The following is a 21,664-nucleotide window of genomic DNA, read 5'->3' as shown; positions in this document are numbered from 1 at the left end:
GGGTCTTGCGTGAACTGTATGTTTGCAGCAGTAGGATCATTCTGCAGTCAGTTTCAAATGACAGTTCTCTAAATTTTCTTAACAGTGTTTCTTGGAAACACCACTTGCTGCCATGTCTCTGCACAATGAAGAAGAATAGAGGTACTTTACAAAGTAAAGAGTTTATGTCTTTGTCAGAGACAATTGCTGGTACATATTTAGCAATATTAATAGAACTGAATTTACAAACTTTGGTATGAAATAATTGATTTTTGTGGACACACTTTTTTATGAATTTTTCTTTATGTAAACAAAGAGATCGATGCCCACTGATGATGTAGGATTCCTAATGTATCATTGGCTTGGTTTCATTGCAACATGAATAATTTTTAACTTCCATCAGTTTCAGAAGTTAGGGGTGATACTCTGTACAAATTAAACAGTTTGTTTGCAGCTAATGGGACATTTAATACATATATTAATATATGGCCCAACATAAACACCTCAACATTAATCATGCACAATAATTGATATCCTCTCCATTCTGCAAGAGCATTGGGAATGCCTTATCTTTAATGTCATCCTGAATTAAGTGTTTAACTGTATGTACTGTATTAATTATGTGAGGTTTCAGTATTCCTTTCTGTGTGTTTACTATGACAAAAATTAACAATTGATTTTCTCTTCTAAACCTGTGGATATTGATACTAAAAGTATTACTGTTTGTTAATGGTAGTGATCGTAGTAGGGTGCTGTCTCTTGTGATTAGAGCTCTTATCTAGTCTGTCGTGTATCTATGAAACTTGTTTTACATTTCTGTTAATTATTTCCTCATTACATGCAAGGCTAGCTATTGTGTGATTGAAACTTGTCAAAGTTTCTTTGACTATTGTTACATGCTCTTTCTACTGTGCTAGCTAGGTGGTATACCAAGAATATGGTTGGTCACTACTTTAGTAGCAGCATCAGTTATGGAAATTACTATCAAATTCTGGCTCTGGCCCAAGCAAGACTACTGTCACCGATGCAGAATATTCTGGTGGCAGTTATATGTAAGTGCTAAGTGCTATCATCCAATAGACCGTGCTATCATCCAATAGACCGTGCATTGAAATTTTCGTGTAAAAGTTCACGTATACACTGGCCAATCTGAATCAGCTTGGGTCTTCATCTTGTAGGAATGTTTCCCTACCTGATTTACTAAACTGAATACTTGGTAGCAAGATGTGGCATGTTAAGTGCTGTAGGAACAGTGCCTACCGTGGTTAGAAAAAAATGACTTTTTAACACTGAATTGCCACACAAAAGGAACATAAATTAGTGTCAAAAATTAACGGTCCTTGGAGAAAGTCACTTGCTAATTTTTAAGGAAAATAAAGGAGCTTGTGGTAAGAGTAGGAGTCACTGCAAGAAGTTGCCACCTCATCCCAGATTATCCACCAACACAATAATGAGTTTCTACTGGCATGAGGTGTTGGATTAATTTTGTCTCGCAGCAAATATTGACACGCAAGATCAGGAGCAAAGGTCACACAGCCACCACACACCTTAACAGTGGTGACAGGCAGACTTGGATAGTACCCACGTGGGCGCAAAACGCATGCCTGTCAGAATGTTTGCAGTGAGAATTTTCAGTAAGTCACTGGGCTCCACGGTAGATGTGGAAACAATGTGCGTGAATTTTTAACGTTGAGTGTCTCAATATCAAGCATGTCGCCATGTGCTGTATCCATCACATCGCAGGTGCAGGACCAAAACAATGTTGATGCCATTAGGAGATAAGCCAGACTGAGAGCGAAGCTAGGTTGGCGGGAAGCTGTGCTGGAACCTGAGCTACCTTCTTTGAAACAGTAGCCAGCAACCGTAGTATCCTGGTATACAGTCACACGGCAGAGTCAACAGCATGTAGCAGAAGTCATTACATGAAGAAAAAACTCACTGCCTTAGCAGATGGACATAGTGATCTAGGAATGTGTGGGACTGCTAGGGTTGATGTGTATTTATGGGTTGCCACAGTCAGATACAGACAGCCCTGCAAAATCTCTTTGTTTGCATTGCAGATCAAAAATGGTACTAATGACACCAAGATTGTGTAGATGAATAAGAGAACAAAACATAGTTTTGGAAGTTATGTATCATATCTTGCTCTTCTTTCTTTTTTCTTGACTCTTGGTTCTTGTTTATTGGTTTTTGAATTCTCTCCACTTCAGAAACTCTTCCTCACTGTCACTGCTACCTAAAACTGTTGTAATCCTCAATTTAGATGCAACAACAGATAAACTTCTGTAACAACAGACAGTTTCATCTATTAGTCCACAAAAATAAACAATAATAGTTCTTGATGAAACTTAATATAAGCCATAGTTCCGGATAGAAATTGATATGCAGTAGTGTGTGATTGAAATTATTGTAAGGCCAAGCACTACTAATTTGCTCTTGGTACATATAGTAAGACTAATAGTAAGCAAAGTTCCATTACACCAAAATATCATCTAGGTATGCAAAACGATAAGGTAACCCTCTCATTACAATGTCCAAAAACCTGTGCAAAGTTTGAGCAGCAGTTTTGAGCCCAAATGGCATTAACAAAAATTCAAACAGCCCAAATTGGACTGTCACTGCCATTTTAGGTACGTCTGGTTTGGCCGTGGGAATCTGTTTGTAAACCTTACGGCAATCCGACACATTCAATATGGTCACCCTGACCAGCAAATGAGTGAAGTCTTGTATGTGTGGCATGGTATATCTGTCCAGAAGAGTTCAGGTGTTCAGTGCCCGATAGTCGCCACACGAATGCCACAAACCGTTTTTCCTACAGACGTGGTGTTGCAGGGGGGGACCATGTATGGTCAAGTGATACCTCCTTGCAACCTCTCGTCGAAAACATCCTCCATTTCTCGTAGGCAATCAAGTGTGAGTCTGCGAACATGGGAGACCGGTGTGCCTGGTGTTTGAATGTGGTGCACCGTCTAGTGCCTAACTATGCCTCTTTTTGTTCTGTACCACTGTGGCTCGGCTCAGGTGCAGCCACAACAGGGGAAGTGCTTGGGGGGGAGGGGGGGGGGGACTATTGCTGCACCATCAGCTGTTTTTACATCAGTTGAACTGTCTGCAGGTCAGACTCCTCCAGTGTGCAGTCTTCAGCCTTTCATTTTCTGTACGTAACTTGTTAGAGATGCTGCTTTTTGCATCAGTCTCCTCCTCCAAACTATGAATGGTCACTTGCAGGTTGCAGTGACAATGCTCCCACCAGTTTCTGTCACCCTTAAAGGTAGGTGCACTGAGCTCGGGCAGGTGTGAGATGTTAGCTTTTCCCTTTACTCTGTGGATAATGCTGCTGTTGGTGGAAATCGACATCCAATATAGGTTGGTCGATGACGGCCAGCACCAACGTACGCCTACATTTCTCTGCAAGTCCAATGTCAGTCTCCAGTGTTTTTCATCCATATGTTGAATGGCTGAGTTGTTGACTGCTTTCAATTGAACCTCGTTTGTGCATTGTCTGAAGGGAAGGAAGTAACAGGGAGGATGCTGGCTTCTGATCTGGTGTCAACTAAAAATGTTCATCCTGTAGAGCCATCAGAGAAGAACACCCTTTGTGAAGCTGTGTGTCTGACAGCTGTTGAAGTCAATTTGCATAATATTGGCTCGTACTGAAACAGGTGTGTCTTGCTCTTCTGTGAGATGGTGGTCATCACAGTCGGCTGTGCCTAAGCCAGGCTGTGAGAGGCTTTTGGGTACAAACATGGTGTCCTGCACTTGGTAGCTTGAGAGTCAAAGCGCTTTCAGAAATAGCAATAATCATTTTCATTTTTGAAACATCTTGGGGTCAGCATCGTGTGACAAAATTGTGCATGTGGGATCAGAGATTTTCATTCATGTCTGGCAACGCAGACCAAGGCCACCATGTCAGCTGGATTCAGCCATGTTCGGTGGAATTCAGCAGCGGCCAGCACAGCATGCGAGTTGCACAGAGTATGTGCTCTATCGGCCACTTGCAGCAGTTCACTTAATGGCCGACTCTCCTTCATTACCGAGGTTAAGCACACCAGCGGAGGCGACTATTGTTGCCAAGTGTTTGAAAGTAAGATGCCTCACAACACACAAAGATATCCTATAGCACATAAGAGCCTCCTAAATTTGGAATGCGGCCTGTTGCTACATTTCTTGTGATATGGCATCTCCTTTAGTCACTGATCTATAGGTTTTCTTCATAGTTCAGAAGGTTATCAGCTGGAGGTCAGCTTTGATGTGAAGAATGGACAAGGCATTCAATCTCTCCTAGGACAACGCAGAACGTACGTATGATTTCAGTCTTTTAAGAGACGAAGACAAGTGTTTTGCTGAACAATTTGTAAGTGCCATACATAGAAATATTCTAAGAGCAATGTCAACATTCAGAAACACAGACTGTAACCTTTGTTTTCGTAAAAATATACTCATTTTGACTGGTATATTACTAACCTCAGAAGATTTCAAAAGTTCCGCGAAATGTACAAATTCACTAGGGAAGGAAGGCTCTAAATCTGTCATATGACGCTTGGAGTTTTGCTGCACATTCAGCAATATCATCAGGAGAACTGTTAGTAAGGTTACTGAAAACTGTGAAGGAGTACAATAGTGTTCTATAGCTTTCCTTCCTCCTCACTAATTCGGTGTACAAGTTGTCGAGTACTTGAAGAAATATTTCGACTCTTAAATTTTTCCCTTCCAGTCAGAAAAACTTCTTCAGAGTCCACTTCTTCATCATCATGAAGTTTGCATTTTTGTGATCTTTTATAGGTGCATTCATAGTCTATACTAGTCACAATCTCGATGGATTTATTTTCATAATAGTTGAACATGCCACAAATAGATGCAATAAATCCTACAAGTGATTCATATAATTCATGCACTATTTTAGTATCAATATTTACGCTTTGCAATTTCATATTTACACTATCAAATCTCTGGAGTATGTCCTTCCAAACTGTCGTCATGAATACTGTTTCTAATCAGCTGAGTTGATTCAATAAAGCTGAAGCCTCATATCGCACAAGTGGTTTTTCAAACGTATTATTGGCAATATGTACGAGGGCATTGATAATGCCCTCCCAGTTTTCATATAGACTTACACACCCTACCTCTCTTGCTGACCAACGTGTTTTTGATCAACTTTTTACCATTTTTCTTCCTGGTTTCTTGAAAGAAAGAAGTTTATCCCAGCACTGTGTAGAAGCAGAGAAAAAATTGTAAAGGTTTTGCACTACATTTAAAAATGAATATGCTTCCCGGCAACAGCTTGCAGCACTAGTGCCGACTAAATTCAAAGAATGTGTTGCACAAGGCACATAATGCACTTTCGGATTTTGTTCTTTAATACGTGCCTGCAAACCAGTGTAGGTTCTTGACATATTGCTTGTGTTGTCATATGACTGGCCTCTATAGTCAGTAATATCAGTGGAATTTGTAGACAGGACTTTTAGCATGGCCACAGCTAACTTTTCGGACTTGTGTTCCAGGTTTGGTAAAAACAGAAGGAAACTTTCAACAAGTTCACCATTCTCATTCGGATATCTTAACATGAAAGATAATTGACCAATATGTGAAATGCCTGCAGTAGAATCTACTATTACAGATAAATATTTGGCCTGTTTTATTTCACTTATGATAATCCTTTTAATCGTTCAGAAAGAAGCCCTATTATTTCATCACAGATTGTTGAAGAAAGATAACTTGTATGTCCCTGTCCTGGATTTCCGTATCATTCATTGTACACTGCGAGAAAGGGATCAAACTCAGCTATAAGTTCAAGAGACATTGTAAATTGACGATTATGTAATGAATGGAATCGTTCAACATGTCCACGTAGGAGAGGTCCACGACTTCTTAGCTTCTTCATTACTGCAAACACCCTTTTCAACACACTGTGCCAGTACATTTTTTCTGTCTCAACATGTGACGGTTATCTATTGTTCCAAGTGACTTTTTTCTTGTTAAGAGTGGTAACTCAGAATTTTTGTGTTCAAGTGAATTCTCATGAGATAAAATATTAGAAATATTTTTCCAATCTGCAATACCATTAGTAGCAATCATGGCCTTACCTCTGAACAATTTACATGGTGCACAAAAAACAGCACTGGTGCTGCAAGAGTATACTAGAAAATCACGCAAAGTTGATTCACCATTTAAAAGTTTACGGTAAAATACATTTTTGCACAAATATCTGGTTTTATCACCTTTTGATCTTCTCTAATTAGAAAAATGACCATTACAATTTTGATTAATGCCACATTGTAAGAGAATGTCGATTGTTGATTCATTGACACACCGTTCTGCAGGATCATATACTAACAAGATTATTTGTTTTTGTAATGTCTGACTCAACACTTAGTTTTTGTAAAACTCAAAATCAGGATTATTTGCTTTTCTTCATTTTTAACTTTTGTTTTGTCTGTATTTACTTCTTTTACAACAGCTGCAGTGATAGAAATATCATCCATACTACTTGAACTCAAAGTCGAACCAACAACATTTTTTGCAAAAAATTTATCTACTCAGCCAAGTGTTTTTAGAACATTGGCTTCTTGTTCTCACCTTTCCTTTGATAGTTTCCGAAATGCCGTTCCACTTAATTTTGCACATTTGCTTTTTTCACTGTTATTCATGTTAAGGCACTTAAAGGAAAAAAATTGTAAAAGGAAAGAAAGAAAGAAAGAAAGAAAGACTGTATCCAGTTCCAATCATACTACACCGCACATGAACACAAAGCTTTTTAGTTTAAACGTGGCACACGAGCACAAAGGTTTTTCCTTTAAACATGGAGCGATGAACTGATCAGCTCGTATTACTCGACGTAACTGTGCTATGAAAGAACGACAATGCAGAATAATTTGATTTCATTGTCACCTGTTTCTCTGTTGTCAGTGAACAGTAGAAGCACACCTGCCGGCTGGAATTCGTCTTGTAAAGAAAACGGGACAGTCCATATTCTGGCTTCTGTTTCCCATATCACCAGAATTTTAGCTGGGACGCAAATATGTTCTGAATATTCGTAACTCTGTCTTTCTAATTTAAAAAGCAAATAATTTTTGCAATTTTTTCCAGTGAGGTGTGCTGTATCGACTCTTATCCTACTTATTCTTACAACATTTTAGTGGTTTCTGTGGGCAGAGAAGACAGACTACAAAGTTTAAGTAGTCTTGTTGGCAGTTGATATGGTGTGTTGTCATTTTTGTGAACATTTCTGTTATGTCTACATGCAAATGCACCTTTTCTCCCAACATAAAATAAAAATAACATTCCCTCGAAGAAAAAAAGCTTATTTAAGAAGCTGAATATGAAATTTTCAGTGGCACGTACTATTCAGTTGCACGGAGTGGGAACTTTGATACTGTGCAGACTGCAGCACAGTAAATAAGACAAAGGAAAGATGGTTCTTCTTCTTTTTTTGCCAAAAAAATAAGTAAGTAAATAAATAAATAAAATTTTTAAACTGTTGTGAAGTGTATTTCACACATTATTAGACATTCTGTTTTTTTTTTTTTTTGCCCCATATAAACGTGTTCAAAAATCTAAAACATTCTCAGTATCAACATGTTTTGATAAACAGGTGTCATTAAATCAAAGCTCATATGTTGAAGACCACAGAGCTTTCACATTAATTACAGTAATGGAGGGGTGACTTTATATTTACCCGTAATTTCTACAAGAAATTTAAGTAGAGTCAGGTATTACGTACTGAGGCCCACACGTTACAGTACTTAAGAAACTGCTGATTAGTTTATCACAGCTTTTCAGGGGTCCTGGTATTTTCACAGGGAAAATATGGTAGGGTTAAGTAGAAGCCGACAAAGATCTAGGAATAACAACATTTCAAACATTGTATTGTAGATTGCTGTCCTGACAGCTTACTTCAAAATGTTTGCAACAATCATGAAGAAACCCAATGTTAAATTTCCATTCAGTCACAAAGTAAGCTATGTATATTTCCAAGATTGTATTGTCGAATTTCGTTCTTAAGGCTTATTGAAACTAGCAAGTTATTTAACAATATTAAAAAATTTTGTCATTTGTAAGTGCTATTATTTTAAAATGTAAAAAGTTAAAATGAGTACAGAGCAAAAAATGCCGCTCCCCTTAAGGTGCCACCCCTAAGCCCATAACTAGTGGGCCTGTATGTAAATACGCTACTGGTTAGATGAGGGAAACTGCTTAAACATCACAGCCAGGATGGCTGGCTCACCAACCCTCGTCATTAATCTTTGAAGCAGATTCTATCCGTAGCTGGACAGCAGAACGTACATTAAATACTCAAAAACATGTCTGAGCGACAAAGAAATTGTTTACAGAATAGAGCTGTAAACAACCAGATGGATAGCTTCTAAGTTTTGGTAATCATAAAAATCAATAAAAGACAAATATATTAGTCACTCATATTGAAATCTGTGTAGTTTGAAAATGTTAAAATGTGTAAACTACTGTAAATGCAGACAACACAATCGGTTGACGCTGATGTAAATGTAAGCATTGTTTTTTATAAAATAGTCAAAAATTCATTGTCAAAAGCTTGGGTCTCTGTTTTTTCCTTTATTCCTTGAATAGTCCAAAACCTCACTTTCTGGACCCAGTCAGACAGTGTGTGTGCCAGGATTGATCTGCTACTTTTTGTCCTCACTAACAATAAAACCTCCTGTGTTATAAAAATAATCAGTTAACCTCATCAAATGAAAGTTGTGTAAACTTTTATCCTGCTGCTAATATTATTGATAACAAGCAAAAAAGTTTTGCGAATTTTATGTTCTCTAAACATTATTTTACACGAGATCTGTTAGAGTTTAAGTCATTAACTGTAAGATTATGACAGTAGTTGTAGAATCCCAGTTCCAAATGTATGACATACAGAACATAGAAATAGTACACAGAAACAGATAGAGTGCTTGGAAAAACTGCTGCATAGTGAAGTGCAGTAGGTCTGCTTTGTGAATTACTGGTCTGTTATTTGGAAGTCAGTCACAAGAACATTAGCACATGCCACTTTTTTCTTGAAATATTTTGATTATACATTGCCTGACAAAAAAAGTGAAGCATCCAGAAGTTGTTGTTGGGTGTCAATGTAATTTCATGCAAGTACACATCACCAGTATGTATTTAAAAGACAGGAATAATGGCAACCAGAGTGTTTTACAGTTCTTGGTGTTTTGTGTTATCAGACCTGGTAGGATATGTAAAGGATGTGAAAAGCATCATTTGTGGAGTGATCACTGTGAAGGACAGGAGATGATGTGTGAGACTGCAGTGTCAGCATGTGACAGATTTTGAAAGAGGCCCAATTGTGGGTCTTCATTTGACCGGCTGGTCGAACCATGTCACGTTTTGATTTGTGGGGCATTCCAGTGTGAAAGTGGCTCTATTTTTTACTGCATGGAAATGCGAGAGCAGGCATACTCATCATCAAGGTTCTGACTGCCACAACAGAGGACCACCCTATTGTGCACCACACACATTGCAACCCCCTTCACATATATGCCTGCCATCTGAGAGTAAGTAGTGGACACACTGCCACTTTCTGTGTCATCTCGCACCATTCTGTGTCATACCACATTGTTTGTTGGAGACAAGCAGCAGCCAGACTAGGGAATTACCATCCCATGCATAAATTGTCATTAACATGCACCACCAACAGCTCCATTTGGAATGGTGCTACGATCAGGAAACAGGACCTGCTGATGAGTGGCATTGTTTTCAGCGATAAATCGTGGTTGTGCACTACCCCAGATGACCATCATCGGCAAGTACGGCAGTGATCTGGGGAGATATCCCATTCTTCCAACATTTTGGAGAGAGACAGCGATGTTACTCCTGGCATTAGGTTTTGTGAAACCATTGGGTATGAGTTCACGATTTCATGTCGTGGTTGGTAATTGTTAAGGGAAATCAGGTAGGACAATGGTACCTCACAAACATCCTGTGTTCTCATATGTTACATCTCATGCAACAGTATCACAGTGCCATTTTTCAACAAGACATGCTCATTCACTCATAGTATGTGTCTGTATGTACTGTCTGTATGATGTTGAGGCATTCCCATGGCCAGCAAGATCCCTAGATCTGCTCCCCAACAGAACATGTGTGTGACCAGCTCAGATGTCAACTCTGCCCCAGTGCCAGTATCCAGAATATAAAGGACCATTTACAACAGCTCTGGACCAGCTTGCCTCAGAACAGGAGACAACGGCATTATGACACCCTTCCCAACCAAATCTGTGCATGCATCCAGGCCAGAAAGGGTGCAACATCATACTGATAAGTGGGTTTATATTGCCAAATTCTTTGTAAATTTGGCTCAGTTTTGTAAGCACTGAAATAACTTTACATATCCTCTCAAGCAATAAAGTTTCATTTCATTTAATCCCTCCTAAATGCTTCACTTTTTATGTCAGAAAGCCATGCAAAAATGTGTTGCTTAACATACTTAGCTTTATGTACTGTGTTAGCAAAACCATTTCACATTTCATAAACATGTAACAGACTGTAAGAAAGCAGAGTATTGCCACGGTAGGATTGAATAACAAGTTCTTGGGTTTCCATCTGCACCAAGTGATTTAAATTACATGAGCTTTTGGCCAAGCACTCCTTGGCCATGGTCAAGTGATGTAACTGCAATGGGCTGTTAGTATGTCCCTTATATAAAGTAAGTGCCGGCTGTGATGACAGTGGTGCTCATAGCATCTCCTTATATGGGCATATGTTGGTTCAGTGTTCATTGTGCCTGCTTCAACTGTGCAGTTGCTGGGTCCCATGCTGCGCTGAGCTGCAGGCCACATCCTAAATAGAGACTGTGGCACGCTGCTCAGCACAGCATGGGATCCAGCAATCACGCAGTTGAAGCAAGCACACCGAGCACCATGTCAACGTATACATGGAGATGCTGTAAGCACTAGTGACGTCACAGTCAGGAGGTGATGTATATAAGAGGCATATCAGCAGCCCTCTGGTGGTCATATCACTTGACCATGGACAATAAGTGCTTGGCCGAAAGCTCATGTAATTTTAACTACCTGATGCAGCTGGAAACCAGAGAACTTTTGATGTAATGTAATAGGTAGGGTAATAGTGCTAATGCCTCACTTTGTTATATTAAGGTCTCTCAAGACAAATATGTAAAAGAAATTCAGTCATAGCAGTTTCTGTTATAATTGTTTGGGATCAAACACTACGTTCATGATTTGGCAAAGTGTATACCACATAATGGTAGCAGCCAGTGATCTCTACCTAAACTGGATATCAAAGCCAGCTTTAGCTTTCTAAGTGTGCTGGCTAAAGATCCTCTTACTTTGTATCTTACCCAACTAAATGGCAGCCATGAAATGTCATTAGACTGCAAAAGAAAATAATTTTCAGTTGTACACTCACATTAGCCTGTTACATTGTATGTTCCAGATTTCTGAAGAAGATAACTGTTTCAAGACTGTTGCAGAAAATGGTGATAATTCTGTTGTATAATTTCAAAGATCTTGTGAGATCAAGATATTGGTTCTGCATTACTTCATTTATACCTGTTGCAATACTGAGCAACAAAATGAGATGCAGCAGAAACCAATAAATTAGGTAATATATTTGCCAAATTTTAAAATAGGTATTATTTATAAAATTGAGAGAATGCAGATACTTCCCAAATAAAGTTGATTTCATTTGCTCAGCTATGCCACTACTGATAAATATTACATATGGACAAACAAGTACTGGGTGGTTGTAATTAAAGTGAAGCTACTCAAAGTGACAGCAAAACTTGATAGATATTGTAATGTGTTAATGTAGAACTGATGTACAAGAGAAAAAAAGTTAGTTCCGGTTTTGGCCAGTTGGTACTGTAAACAACGTCAACAACACCTCCAGTGCTCGTATTGAACAAACTGTACAAGTGGTGGTTAAAAATCAAATAAACATTATCTTTCTCACATGTGTAACCTTTTCTGCTCACATCCTGTTCCTAATCTCTTATATATGGTAATGTTTCTGTATGTATTTCTTGCATTCACAGCACCAGATTTTCATGTGGTGGCCAAAACTGGGAATTTTTTTCCTCGATTGTAATTTGGTTCCACATTAATGTATTAGAATATCTGCCAAGTTTCACTGTCATACAATAATTACAGCCCACACTGGATCCCTGCGAGTAAGCTCCACTTTAATTATAACGAACTGGTAATTATTAAGCATAAACTGATGTTAAAATGTTCAACACCACCTACACCTCAATGTACAATTTTACATACTTGCTTCTTGAAAGGATGCATTGTGTAATTGTGTTAAGTTGGCACTCACTTTTATAGACGTATGAAGACCTCCATTAAAGGAGGTTGTATATCGCAATTTCATAATTTTCCAGAAAGTAAAAATAATGATTGTTTTCCTTTGATACTATTTATTTATACATTTTACTATGTATGGTCAAGTGATGCAGTATGTGTTACAGAACAGCAATATGTATTTAGCATATTTTGCAATATTTAGAAAGTGATCTTAATTTTTTTTGTAGCTTTCTGTGTAAGAGCAATGCATATTCTGTAAAAGTACATCATGAAATAATGTTGTATATCCAAAAAGAATTGATTTTCTGTTACATTGACAAAAAAAATAGTGGAAAGTATTAACAAAATATATTATCTGACATACAAAAAATAGAGTATTTATTTAATTAATACCCAAGTTGAAAATAAAACTAGTTCTGTAAAGGACAAGAAACAATAACAAAGAAAAAAGTGAAAAGAGGAAAAAATAGTTGTACTGTTCACTAAGAAGGTAAGTTCACATAAAATTCCCTGTATTGTACATCAAGATAATCACACATATTCAAGTATCTCATTTTGTCTGCCACTAGAGGATGAAGAAGCTCTTTATGCAATAAAGGGAACATAATAACAGGTATAGGGATGTTAACTTTAAGCTGAATTTCTCTTCTGTCTTTAGACAAGACCTGATGACATTATGATTAACAAGCAAGTAACTATTTGTTTTCAAGTTTGGATCAAATGCCATAATTCCTTCAAGAACATTGACAGCAACAGTCATTCTGTCTCATTTCCATTGTAATGAAAGGTGGGCTTAAACAAGTGTTAGATATTACATACTGTCTTTAAATATGTCTGCTTGGTCTGTATATGTGTGGATGGATATGTGTGTGTGTGTGTGCGCGCGAGTGTATACCTCTCCTTTTTTCCCCCTAAGGTAAGTCTTTCCGCCCCCGGGATTGGAATGACTCCTTACCCTCTCCCATAAAACCCACATCCTTTCGTCTTTCCCTCTCCTTCCCCTCTTTCCTGATGAGGCAACAGTTTGTTGCGAAAGCTTGAATTTTGTGTGTGTGTTTGTGTTTGTTTGTGTGTCTATCGACCTGCCAGCGCTTTCGTTCGGTAAGTCACATCATCTTTGTTTTTAGATATATTACATACTTCCATTCATATGTAGTCACGACATCTCTACTCTTATTTTTTTCCAATTAATGCAAAAGTATGGTCCCAAGACAGAAACCTATGCCTCGAAAGAATAAACTTATGTTCAATTGTTGTAAAAAAAAAACTGTCAAAAGCAGGTAGTTAAACAAAAATATTATTGTCGAGTTGTTTTGCCCAAATCAATGGCCAGACCAAGCAACTTATTCCAGTGAACAATTTTTACATTAACATTATATACAATGTTCATGTATGTATCACCTTTAATGTAGTTTTTTCTTTTTTAGGCAATTTTTACCAGTTGCAGAAACCAAAGATTTTCCATTCCCCCTACTTTTCTTGGCATTCTGCTTCCAATTTGATGGACCTATTTTCCTTTCTATGCTTTTAATGATACAGTATCCTTTGAAGTAAAAAGTACATCATCCACTTCCATCACATTCATTAATATCTATCATTCTTGCCGGATAGTCAACCTTACAACTACAAATAGCTAATCTTGTAAACAGAAAAACTGATATCTGTTTTTATGGTAGCTTATCTCATGTAGCGTACCACTTTATTCCATTGAAAACCCGGCTTTGTCAAAAATCTGATATACAACCTCCTTTGAGGGAGATCTTCAATACCTTATATGTGACGATGTATTTCCTTCCACAGAGCATTAAATATAAAGTTTTCAGGGAAATTGTGTGTTCTTATGGGTGCTGCAGATCATCTATTTTGAAAACACATGTACAAGATGGAAGATAATGAATTTCAGGAATAGTGTTACAATGCTTGTCAGTTTCCTGCAGGATATCGCCAGTTATCAAGTCTATAAATTTCCTGTTGCCATTTGCAGGAACAAATCCATGAGACAGATTGTGAAGTTCATAGATTATTTAAAGGAAGCAATTATTCTGCTTATATAGACATCTCATAATGAAGTATTGCAATCTCTTGCTGATCTAATAATTCCCTGGTTCAATCAGTGCTATAGCCCATGATACAAGGGTTATAATCACTCATAGATCAATTGAAATGTTTTTCCTTTCTACAACATGGCACATGACAGGAATCTGCTGGTACTTCACAGTTCTGTATTCAGATAGCAGGTTACAAGCGGTTGACATAAGTGTTGCCTTCCCCCATCGTCCGTGACAGTCAGGAGTTGAAACAAGTTGAATATCAGAAAGATTTATGTGCATATGCTACATTGATTGTTTCTCAACAAAATCTCCATGTCTGTTGAGACAGAACAGTGTACTTTGTTTCCTGTTCCCCTTTGCAAGAATATCTGCTGCCTGCCTGTGGTGTCATGTTGTCAGTTCCCTAGGCTTCTTATCTGAAATTAAATGTCATCCTCTTAGCCAGTTCTTTATCACCAAAAAAAGGCATGAAATTCAGACTGTAGGGTCTTCTCTAATTCGAATTGTGGAGTTGACAGGACACAATTGGATATTGTCACATAGCAGAGAGATACCTGAGGCAGCATGTCTCTCTGTTTTGGATGTAATTCATAGCCTTGATAATGCCTCACATTTTTCTTCTAGTCAGCATCCTTACGGTTTGGTGCAGCCTGTGACAAGAGTAGCAAAATGTGATATCACAAGAAGTCTCAGGTGCAAGCAATTGAGTAAGACGACATTGCCCCAAACATGAGAAGCTATAAACTTTTTGTTGCAGTGTGATTGAATATTAAACATGTTTGGGTTATGTGGTTGTTTCTCCTTTGTAGTAATGCCATTTTGTTTCTGTAGGGTGTAAATCGATGTTCAATCATGTGGTACTTATGCTTAAAGTCCCCACCTTCTTTCTCCACATGCAGCAGAAATATTAATGTGACCTCATTAAAATGTACCCAACATACACAAAGCTTCCAATATCTGAGACATTGTAACAACGCCAAAGAGTGTTAGAAATTTCCATGTAATATTTGTGACTTCAGAATCATTTTCCTGTGCTCATCTCGCACAACTTGACCCACATTCTACTGAATTCTGTATGGTATTCATGGCATACATTCAGTGTTCACTAAATTGCCAGCACCACACTCAAAGTAGTAACCATATTTTAGATTTATCCTGTGGTGGATGTGTGCTGCATTTTGTTCCTCTGCTTGCACAAATAGCATTTTTGGCCTAAAAAGTAGTATGTGCCAAGTTTACTTATTTTTAAAAAACTTTATCTAATTCAACTCTTCCACCTTCTGACAAATTGATTTATTGACTTAAGTTCTTTCAGTATAGTCTTTACTTTATCAAGTCACATATGTGAGAGATGCAAGTACAGTGTGCAGAAAGGGTAAAAAATGTATTGGGGAAAGATCAACATCAAGCATCATGCTAATTAGCTGAAATTTAGTGCTGAGGATATAAAATTAGGAGAAATTAAGAAACCATAACATGGTAGGCAGTGAAACATTATCTACAAATCCAAAATACAGATTCTGCAAAATTATGCATTGCTGGGAAAAATGTGTCACTTTGATGGGTGAAGATTTAGAGAAAAACTAACACCATAACCAGTTCACAAGCACAACTTGATTATTTCGATGTGATAACTGAAATTTATATGAGTATCCTGCATACAGGTTGGGTTTGCAATGGCAGGCAACAGGGTTTTCTACATGCCAAGCCATTTACAAAACATGGAGCAGTGGTTTACCTTGCTTTTCCCTACCAATGAAATGCACTGGGCACTTCGTCTGTTTCAGTGTGTACAAGGGCTAAGTATGTTATGGTCTAAAAATTTCATGTCACTGTTATGATGATGAAGAAATTCATTACATGCATGAGGCAAGCTGCTGCTTCAGTTAATCAAATAAAATTGTATTAGACATTATCTTCACATTTGTATGATAGTAAAATAAATTTAAAAATATACCTGAGTAGAGGCATCTTGTGGTCTTAAACAAGTCCTGTGTACAACAGCAGTTGATCATAAACATTAGAGAAGTAAGACTACAATATTATGTGCCACAGACTGCTTATGAATGTATTCTCATGCTTCTTTCTTTGCCATGTTGGATATCAGTAGAAAAGTGGTACATGAAGTATTAAAAGTATGAAGTGATTATTATTGTTGAATGATGTTTGCTTTGGTGCATGATGGAACATAAATTACTTTATCCCATTAGCCCTGTTTTTGGCAGAAAGAATCAGTTGGCACATTACTTCTAACAAAAAGTTTGTTTCACTCAGTTCTCACAGGCATTGTTTAATGGGTGTATTGGTTTCAGCTGGCTAGTTATTATCAAAAACCCATAAATACTTCTGATACAGCCTTCAGCCAAAAAGTCATTATGGAATATATACAATCAGAGCCAGTTTGAGATAATTTTACCACACATCCTTGTCCATTTTTGCTACTAATTTGTATACACACTGAATACAAATCTTGCACTTGGGTGGCCCTTTCAGCTTGGCACCCCAAGTGGCTGTTACTAATTGTGACACATGCTGAATAGAAATCTTAGTTGTGGTGCCTCTGGCGCCCCTCTCAGTTGGTGCCCAAAGCAGCGGCTTGTATTGCTTCTGTCTTAAACTGGCCCTGTTTATACTGAGTAAACTGGTAGAGGCATTAATTTATGTGAGCATTGACTAAATAAACTTTATAAAAATTACATTAACATTAGACTGCCCGTATGCAAGGAAAACAGTCGTCTACAACTGAACTGATGGACAGTTTCTCAGTCACTGAAGCTCAGATCAACATGGATACTACCACCATTAATTTCAATAGTCATTTACTGAAGTGAAGTGTCAGTATACCCCAGTTACTTAGAGCTTTACTGATGGGTATTGAGGTTACATCTACATTTCTGGCCATTTAAGTTTCTCAAACATGAAGGTGGCATGCAACGAATGTCAGATTGGGATTCCTGGAAAATCAAATTATGGGCATTTCAAGAGTATCATTGTCTACATTCTGTATTTAAGGAAAGATTATGCAGCAGGTTTCTCATTCATAAACTGCATATGAATTTTAACTGTTCCTATTTTAATGATGGGAAATTTCTACCAGCATCTGTCAGAATCCAATGGCAGCTGTATCATGGCCTATCGAAATTGCTATCATCATTGTGCAATGGTGCTGCTCGCACTGATCTGGATACCACAACTGTTGTGCAGTTACGGAATTGATGGGTTAGGAAGGCTATACTCGTGCCATACAGGGCAGACGTATTGTTCACTGTGCAGAATTGTAAAACCATGCCATGTACCTTGAATCAAGAAATTGGGTTGTCAGTGCGGTATCATGTATCGATACGATCCAACTGGCATATCTAGTTGACAACTGAATAACAAGTTTCCGTCCAACTCCAATAGCAGTAGTGCGGAACCCTGCAGACCCAGTGGTGCACATCAACTGAGCGACACACCTTCTGCAGCTCTGTACTTCAAGTGCCCTGTGCCATCACAATATAGAACAGCCAGCGGCAGCCTCTCAGCCGACACTTGCTTGGAGCCATTTTGCTGCGGGACGCCACGTAATCACGGCTTCAGCATTATTGTTGTTGCTATTGTATGAGCTGAACTCTATTTCTTGTTGCATTATTTGTAATGAGTCTTCATACATTTGAAGAAATACAAGTTAGTAAATCTTCTGTGTGTTGTGTTAACTTGTTCGCTAATCGTTTCTGCTCCTGTCCAGCTTTCTTGTGAGAACAGTTGGTGCACCACTCTCCTAGTTGACCTCTCCTTACCATTGTGTACAACGTCGTACAGAACATTAGCTACCAGATAAGCATCCATACAGATGGTGCAACAATGTCTAGAACAACACAAACTATCAGCACAGATTACATTGTTGTGGCTTCCCTCGATGTAGCAGCAGAAAGAGGCACTCCAGTTAGTGTGCCTAACAAGAACACTAGAAAGGTGGCCCCACATCATATTTTTGGAAGAGTCCTGGTTCTGCACACAGCATCATGATGGATGTGTCAGTGTGTATAGAGTTTGCAAGGGGAACAAATGTTGCCAGATTGCATTAGTCATTATAATATGGACCCAGCTGCTTATGTGACGGTATGGTGTGCTCTTGGGTACACACCATGATCACTTCTTATTCACATAGCCGCTAATTTGAACTGTAGTTGTTACATTTCTCACGTACTAAGGATGGTGGCTGCGCCCAGTCTTCAAGGTCTCGATGACATTATCTTTCAACTAGATAATATGAAACCAGATGTTGTCATGCTGTCCTGACCTACTTCGATACAGAGGATTTTTCAGTATCGTCCTAGCCAACATGTTCTTCATATCTCACTCCCATTTAAAACATCTGGTCATAGGATGCCGAGAAACTGGCATGCACATCTTGCCAGCTACTTACAGTTGATGATATGGCATGAGAAAATATGGAATGACAAACCCCTATCCGTCATCCAAGCTTAGTCTGACTTTGTGCCTAGTTGGTTCTACATCTACGTACATACTCTACAAGCCATTGTACAGTGCACTACTTGCTGTTTCTTTTCCTGTTACAATCACAAATAGAACAAGAGAAAAATGACTTATTGCGAGTCCACAAGTGCTCTAATTTCTCATATCTTATCTTCTTGGGCTTTATACAAAATATATGTTGGCAGCCATAGAACTGTTCTGCAGTCAGCTTCAAATGCCGGTTTTCTACATTTTCTGAATAGTTGTTGATGAAAAGAAAGTCATCTTCCCTCCAGGAATTCCTGTTCATGTTCATGAAGCACCTCCGTAACACTAACATGTCGATCAAACTTAACAGTATTGAAATTAACTGCTTGCCTCTGAATTGCTTTGATGTCTTCCTTTACCCAGACCTCTCAAGCAATACTCAAGAACATGCCACACTAGTTTTCTATACATAGTCTCCCTTACAGATGAGCTATAATCCCAATAAATCAAAGTTGTCCATTTGCCTTTCCTACTACCAACCTTTCATGCTTGTTCCATTTCATATCACTGTGCAACATTTCACCCATATATTTAATCGACTTGACTGTGTCAGACTGACTACTAATGCTTTATTCAAACATTATGGGATTGTTTTTCCTACTCATCTGCATTAAGTTACATTTTTCTACATTTAGAGCAAGCTGCCAGTCATCCCAACAACTAGAAATTTTGTCCGAATAATTTTGTGTCCTCCTACAGTCACTCAACATGGACATCTTCCCATATATCACAGTGCCATCAGTAAAGCCTGGATTTTATGTAGTTACGTATTCTATTCCTTTGTGTGTAGTTATAAGAAAAACTAAAATATTGATAAATTACATTGAAAAAAAAACCGTATTCAAAGTTTTAGATTACATATTTTGAGGTATAATACATATTTCACACTATACTACATAAATTTCATTTTTTAATTTTACTTTGTTACATAGCAAAAAAGGGGGGAAAATTTCTGTGTGTGTCATACTCTCCTGAACCCCATTACACTCAAATATAAATTACACGAGTTTGATGTGGCCAACAATGATCATTTTAAACCCTTTTCTTTTTTGTTCTCAAATGCTTCACAATGTATAACTGTCAATTGCATTTAAGTTAACCATGGCAATAGTTTGTCATCAAAGCTGAAAACTTGCATTTCTACTGCCAGTTCTTCAACCACAAACAGTAAAATAGCCATTTGCCAAACTTGTGATAAACATGTAGGATGTACTGTGAAATCTCAAATTGAATGTTTACGGAGCAATCAACATATTAGGAATAAACAACAGATTTCTTCGAAGAAACAGCTGTTCTTACACAGCTGCAGTAAATGTGTTTTGCATTGGCTGTAGGGAACATACCCTGGGACAGACTTCCGGACTTGAACTTAAATATTTCTTACAGGAATACTGCAGCCTCAAAATTCCTGAAGAGTCCACTCGGGTGAATTACGTGGATTCTTGCTATGTTGATATTTTAGAGAAAATTAGGGCTGACATTGGCAAATCACTTGCATGGATTTCTGATCATGAGACAATGGATGATGTAGGCTGTTTCATTGCTAATCTAACTGTGGCAAGTTGGACTCTAAGACTGCATATGAACTCTATTTAATGTATTGTAAACTTTTGGAGGCAACAAACAGTTCAACATTTGGTAGATTCATCGATGATGGACTTTAGGAACTATGGCCAGATGGCATAAAAGAAGAGAGGGTCCTACTGATGTACACAAATGCAGCTTCATACATGTTGATAGCAAAGAAATCACTTAATGTATTTTATACAAACTTAGTGCATGTTACATGTTTGGCTCACACATTGCAATGAGTGGCAGGGACAGACGTAAATTCAAAGAAGTAAATACAATGATATCAGCAATGAAGAAGATTGTGAAATGTCCTTACTGTGTACAGTGCTATAAGCAACAGTAGCAGCTACCTGGTTTACCTCAGCCTCTGGACCCAGTGATAACAAGGTGGGCAACATAGAGTGAAGCTGCAATTTTCTACAGTAAGCACTTTGAAGCTGTGAAGTCAGTGAAGGAGGGCTTTTCTTTTGATTGGCAGTGACTGAGTGAATCCTTGTCAGCATTCAACAGTTCTAAAGTGCTCAGTTCAGTTTCATACACTGCTAGTCACTTCAGCTGGCTTCCCAACATTATCAAAAAACTGGAGATCTCAAGTATCTCTCTCCAAAAGGCTGTGGGAATAATGAAAAACGCAGATCTGGAGATCAGTATTGTACAAGATGAAGTAGGTGCTGTAGTTTCCAGCACACTGGGATCTGTGCTGAATAAGAATCCTGGTACTCAAATCTTGTTATTTTGTCTTGCTTATTTAATGATGAAATTGTAGAACCCACTGAGAATATTACCCGTAGCGCAACACCTCTGTATAAATTTGCAACAATGACTTCTTGCAAAGTTGAGTGATGTTTCTTTATTTATAGAAAGAACATTTGGAAAAGCATGTATATTATAATTAACTGTGCATTGCATTCCAATGTGACTTAAGTGCTGGAATAGGAGATGCTAGTACTTCAGTATCTTGTAACAAATATGAACTGATTAAGAATTAAATATGTAATGTCATAGGTAGGCTAGTCAAATATCTTTTCTAGCAAAAAAATAAAACAAAAATAAAATTTTGAATTTTGCATGTAATTGCTTCGTTTCATATTTCACCATTTTTGCTTATGTGTTTATGTACATATTACTCAATTTAATATTACATAAAATCCAGACACTCATCACCAGCGAACAGCCACAGATTGCTGCTCACCCTATCCATATGTTCATTTATGTATATTGAGAACAAGACCAGTCCTGTAACACTTCCCTGGGACACTGTTG

At 38.0% G+C, this 21,664-nt stretch overlaps 1 protein-coding gene across 2 annotated transcripts in view; it reads left to right on the top strand.

The window, feature by feature from the left end:
* The window catches only part of LOC126198717 (mediator of RNA polymerase II transcription subunit 29), a 72,510-nt gene that overhangs the window by 31,889 nt on the left and 18,957 nt on the right, over window positions 1–21,664 (top strand). Inside the window, exon 5 of one of the 2 annotated variants that reach the window (XR_007540096.1) lies at window positions 11,401–11,568. Coding sequence is in view for 1 of the 2 variants with exons in the window: in XM_049935246.1 (XP_049791203.1) it covers window positions 11,401–11,408 (8 nt within the window). In the remaining variant the exon portion in view is untranslated. Of the gene's footprint in view, window positions 1–11,400; window positions 12,617–21,664 lie in introns of those variants that run through there. The other variant, XM_049935246.1, reaches the window with a different exon arrangement.

Source organism: Schistocerca nitens, chromosome 1, assembly GCF_023898315.1.
Source record: "Schistocerca nitens isolate TAMUIC-IGC-003100 chromosome 1, iqSchNite1.1, whole genome shotgun sequence".
Taxonomy (NCBI): Eukaryota; Metazoa; Arthropoda; class Insecta; order Orthoptera; family Acrididae; genus Schistocerca; species Schistocerca nitens.
The sequence above is the reverse complement of the archived record's forward strand: the minus strand, read 5'-3'. Positions and strand labels throughout refer to the sequence as shown.